Source organism: Halyomorpha halys, unplaced genomic scaffold (genome assembly GCF_000696795.3).
Source record: "Halyomorpha halys isolate HHAL.00 unplaced genomic scaffold, Hhal_1.1 Scaffold9404.1, whole genome shotgun sequence".
NCBI lineage: Eukaryota > Metazoa > Arthropoda > Insecta > Hemiptera > Pentatomidae > Halyomorpha > Halyomorpha halys.
The window spans coordinates 1-4722 of record NW_027113704.1 but is presented as its reverse complement, the minus strand read 5'-3'; the positions used below and the strand labels follow the sequence as shown (position 1 = coordinate 4722).

The 4722-nt window shown below is 28.2% G+C and overlaps 1 protein-coding gene across 1 annotated transcript; it reads right to left on the bottom strand.

Annotated features, from left to right (window-relative positions):
- Positions 1-493: 493 nt before the first annotated feature.
- LOC136796692 (protein PALS1-like) lies at positions 494-4270 on the bottom strand (the record flags this gene model as incomplete). The annotated part of the gene is made up of 6 exons (XM_067051064.1): positions 494-717; positions 1138-1451; positions 1970-2134; positions 2779-2936; positions 3231-3430; positions 4025-4270. Coding segments are annotated over 6 exons (1266 nt in total), but the record flags the coding sequence as incomplete, so codon positions are not given.
- Positions 4271-4722: the final 452 nt, after the last annotated feature.

Below are 4722 nucleotides of genomic sequence, written 5' to 3'. Positions count from 1 at the left end.
TATATATATAATGTCACATGGAATTTTGACCAGTATTCAAGGTCTATTTTTATTCTGGATAGAATTATATTTGGATTCGATTTAGTAAAATTTTAGATTGACCATAAGTTATTTTATAGTTTTAACTCAATTAGGTAAGTTTAAGAGGCTGTGATGTCTGAGCACTTTGGGAACCTAATTTAAGCATCTTTGTTTATATATAAATATTAAATTTGGAAATGAATTTCTTATTAGTAGATTAATTGTATCTCTACCATATTTTTTCTCTGAAAATTATTTCATAGTGGAGGGGATATTAACTTAGGTTTGGGATCGACTAATATTCAAGGAAATACAGTAATCTAAATTTCAAGTAACAGCAGGAGTAGAAGAGTTCTAAATATATCTAAGTGTTAAATACATTTCATCTTAATGTTCTAACCAAAATCTTGCAGATTTGAGGCTTGAAATTGAAATTCCTGTCAATTTATAGAGCAGAGCAGAATTTGACTTAAAACAAACTACAATTTGAGCCAAGAATTTTACCAATATTTCTCATGTGGACTTGATCCAAGCTGCAGGGACCCACTGAGGCTCTCGCTCCAGAATGTTGATCTCGTTCAACAGTTGATGGTACGCCCGTTCTGTATCATTGTTGTTAATGATCATATCAAAATAATGACCATATTTATCCTCCATTTCTCTGGCCTTTTCTATTATTTCTTTCAGTTCTTCTTCCTGTTGATAATTAAAAAAATAAAAAATTATTGACAAAAATATAACAGGATGTTTAGAAGAAGTTTGGAGTTTATTAAATGTAAACGTGTAGCTCGATCAATTTAACCCAGGAAAATAATTTAATTTTTTTAAAATACAAACTTTTATAAAAATAAATTGGTTAAATAAAGTATTTTTTTTCAAATCGATTTACATTGTGACACATTTTTTTACTTATTCTTGTTTTTTTTAGATCAAACTACTGCTTAGTAATCTCTAATTTCACCTTTTGAATAGAATAATCAGAGATAAAATAAATCAATTCTCACTTAAATGAATTTAGCTGAGAAAAACATATTTAATAAGAACAAGTAAATGAACAACATATTATGAAAATGTAGAAGAAGCTATATAACATTTACAGAAAAAATATTTATATACCTTATATGCTTCACCACTGCGTATCTTCTTCTGTCTCAGTTTTTCTAAAGAAGGAGGGGCGACAAAAACGACATAAGGCTTAAGATCTGAATTTCTCAGGATCCTTAAGGATTGGGGGTGAAGGTTTAAGACACAAATTCGTCCAGCATTAACAACAGACCGAATTGCCTCCAAAGACGTGCCATAATAGGCTCTTTCATATTCTCCATGCTCGACAAATTTTCTCGCCAAGATGTCTGCCTCGAACTGTGCTCTTGTTATGAAGTGGTAATCTTGACCATCCACTTCTCCATCTTTCCTTGCCCGACTAGTATCTGTTGATAAATAATATAAAAAATGTTAATAGGTTATGAATGGAATAAAAATCAATTTAATAATTTAATACTTCTGTTTCTGTGAGCAAAAATTTTCAATTTTGAGTACATACATTATTTCGATTTCTAGCATAAATACCTAGCTTCCCTACCTTTAGTAGCGAGGCAGTAAAACATATGATATGAATTTTTCACTAATTTTTTTATAGATTCCAATAATTTATCATCAATTAAATAAACAAACTCTATTGTGAGTAAACATTTGTTTATATTATATTTCTTATTGTAATTTTATTTCATAAAAGAACTGATTGTTCTTGAATAAGTGCGTTTTTTAAAGACTAAGTTTAACTTAAGATTAATTATTTATTTATAAATGATAATTTATACAATATAAATTGTAAATTTATGAATATAAGTTATAAGAGATAAATTAATAATATTAAGAAAAATTGGAATTTTCTTTTCCCTACTTTAATTAAAAATTAAATAATAATAATATACTAAATTATACTTACGAGGTATGGCAGCAGCAAATCTATCCGAATCTTCCATGAGCCTCTGCCTTAGCTCATGCCTACCAATATTTGGTGGACCAATAAGAACTATAGGCCTTTTGTGATTGGCTCTCGGGTAGTACAATGCAACCTCATCGTAAGTTAAGATTTCATCACCATCAAAATCTGAAGAAATAAACATTCAGTAATTAGAAAATATAAAATGTAAAATGTAATTTAAAAAAATTGAAAATATAGGATTTTGTGACAAATCTTAATGGTTTTTAATCTATAAAAAAAAATTAAAGTTATCATTTCTCCAAGGATTTACGAATCTTTACAATTACATAAGGAAAAACAGTACATTAGCTCTGTTTAATTAATTCACTCCCTGAACCATTTAGGAAAAAATCAAGTTAGAATTACAAAAAATTGTTTTTGTCATTAAAAATTAACTTAAGTCAGTTCTGGAGTCCAACTCCTTTTTCTCATAGAAAATCTTAATTAATTTACTATCTACCCATCACTAATTGCTTTATATAAATTTCTCTTCGGGGATGTCTACAAATTAAGTCAATCTAAGTAAGACAAGTTCATTAATAACTAATAAAGAAGTAGTCCAAATATATTTGGAGCTCAAATATACTAAAGCGATGTAGAATTAGAATAATAAAGGAAATATTGTAAGCTTAGAATGTGGTAATAAACAGCATGTTAATGACATGAAAATTGCTTCTAATGGCTGTCACTTGCTGCACAAAATTACCATAAACTCATATCAATTCCATAAAACAAGAACAATAAATATGTTTTAAATATAACAAATTTACCATCAGTATTGGTTGCATATATAGGGTACCCGCTGTCACTATAAGACTTCTTCTTTTTCTTTTTGGTATTTTTCTTAGCACACAGAAATGTTCCAGCTTTTTTCGATTTTTCTCTGCTTAATTTATCTCCAGTAATGGATTGCTTCATTGCTTCACGTCTGTAAATTTTAAACATACATTACTAAACTGTATTATGGAATTACACTATTGAGGATATTTTCTATTTCAATTATAAGGCTTCTTTATAATAAAATTTGTCCATAATAATAAAATAATGCAGTGATCAAGAAGGCCTTAAATCAAGAATATACCAATAAAAAGAAGGCTCATTTCAGTCATCTTCCAGAGATCGCCTTACAATGATATAGATGTATTCGCCAATACTTGCTTCATCAATCCAGACACATATATATTCAACTATCATTAGCATAATAAAAAAATAATAAACTTACTGATGCTGGAATGATTTTGATGGAATTAGCCCAGCCAATGTTTGGTCCTCTTCGCCTTCTCGATAGGCTTGCCACCAATTCGGATCTTCTTGACATATCACATGGAGAATATCCCCTTTTTGGAATGAAATTCCAAGTTCTCGACATGGTATATACAGATCGTCTTCTGGATCGTAATCAAAATTCGCTTTCATATGCATCTGAAAATATTATTTTGATGAAATTAAAAATTGAAAGAAGCTGATAACCTTTATGGTAATTTTTTATTGATTCTCATCAGTAATACTTAATGAATATTATAGAACTGCTAAAACAATAACAGAATATCTTCATTATTCAAGACAATAATGATTTAATGCTTTTTTGTAATGATAATTTATATTACATGATGGTATAGATGTATATGTAAAATAAAACAGCTTTATGTAATATGAAGACATTACATTATTGTTAAGTTTTAGCTGCTTGTACTGCCAGATCAGCAACCAAAGTTTAAGAATATTTATTTTTTTTTCTGACACAAAACTATAAAGCAGGCAATAGTAGCCTATTGTATTCTTTCCAGTAAGCTTACAAAAATTGTATTATTTAAAAATATAATTGAGAGAAGAAGGTCAGAAGCATATAAATCCTGCAGGGTTGTGCAGAATATTCTGCAGTTTACTCATAATCATTTATTTCAAAATTCTATTAATAAAGTTATTTTTAAGAAAAAATTATAAACCTCAAAAAAGTAATTTCTTTTAATTCACTTAATTTATTATCTAATTTAAAATAATGGAGGTAGTACTAACAAGAGTGTCCTTATGGTGCTGGAGGTAGACACTTTGGTCTAGCGAAGGAACTATGAGGAATGTCAGTGTTCCAGTCATCGCCGACAGAAGGTCACACACTTCATTCACTGACTTCCCCCTCATCTCCACACCATTTACTTCGAGGACCTCATCTCCTTCATGGAGCAACCCTGATTTGTCTGCAGCACCTCCTCGAACCACTCGTCCAATGATGACAGAATCACCTTCATTTCGAACGGTTGCCCCCTAAAAAAATAATGAATTTCTGATTTTATTAATCTTTATTAAGGATAAAACAAGGTATATATTAAGTTTCTTTATAGTTAAAAATAACTACGTCAAAATTATCAAAAATATTAAATGAAATATCATAGCTTATGATAAATATAATAAAAAATGTTCATAAATTATTAATTATAAAAAATAATATTATTCATTGTATACCTGCAGGTAATTAATTAATTGCTAAACAAATAATTCTGATAAAAGCATAACACTGTTTGACTTTATTCAACAATAATAAATTTTAAATTATGAGAAAATGCAATGAAAAATGTATTACTTATTTGAACTTTTTTTTTCAAAAATAAATTATTTAAATATTAAGTTTAAAATTATAGCTATAGCTAGAAATTAATATAAATTCTTAGGATGTTTTTGCAGACTATAAATGATTTAAAATTTTGTTATATAAATAA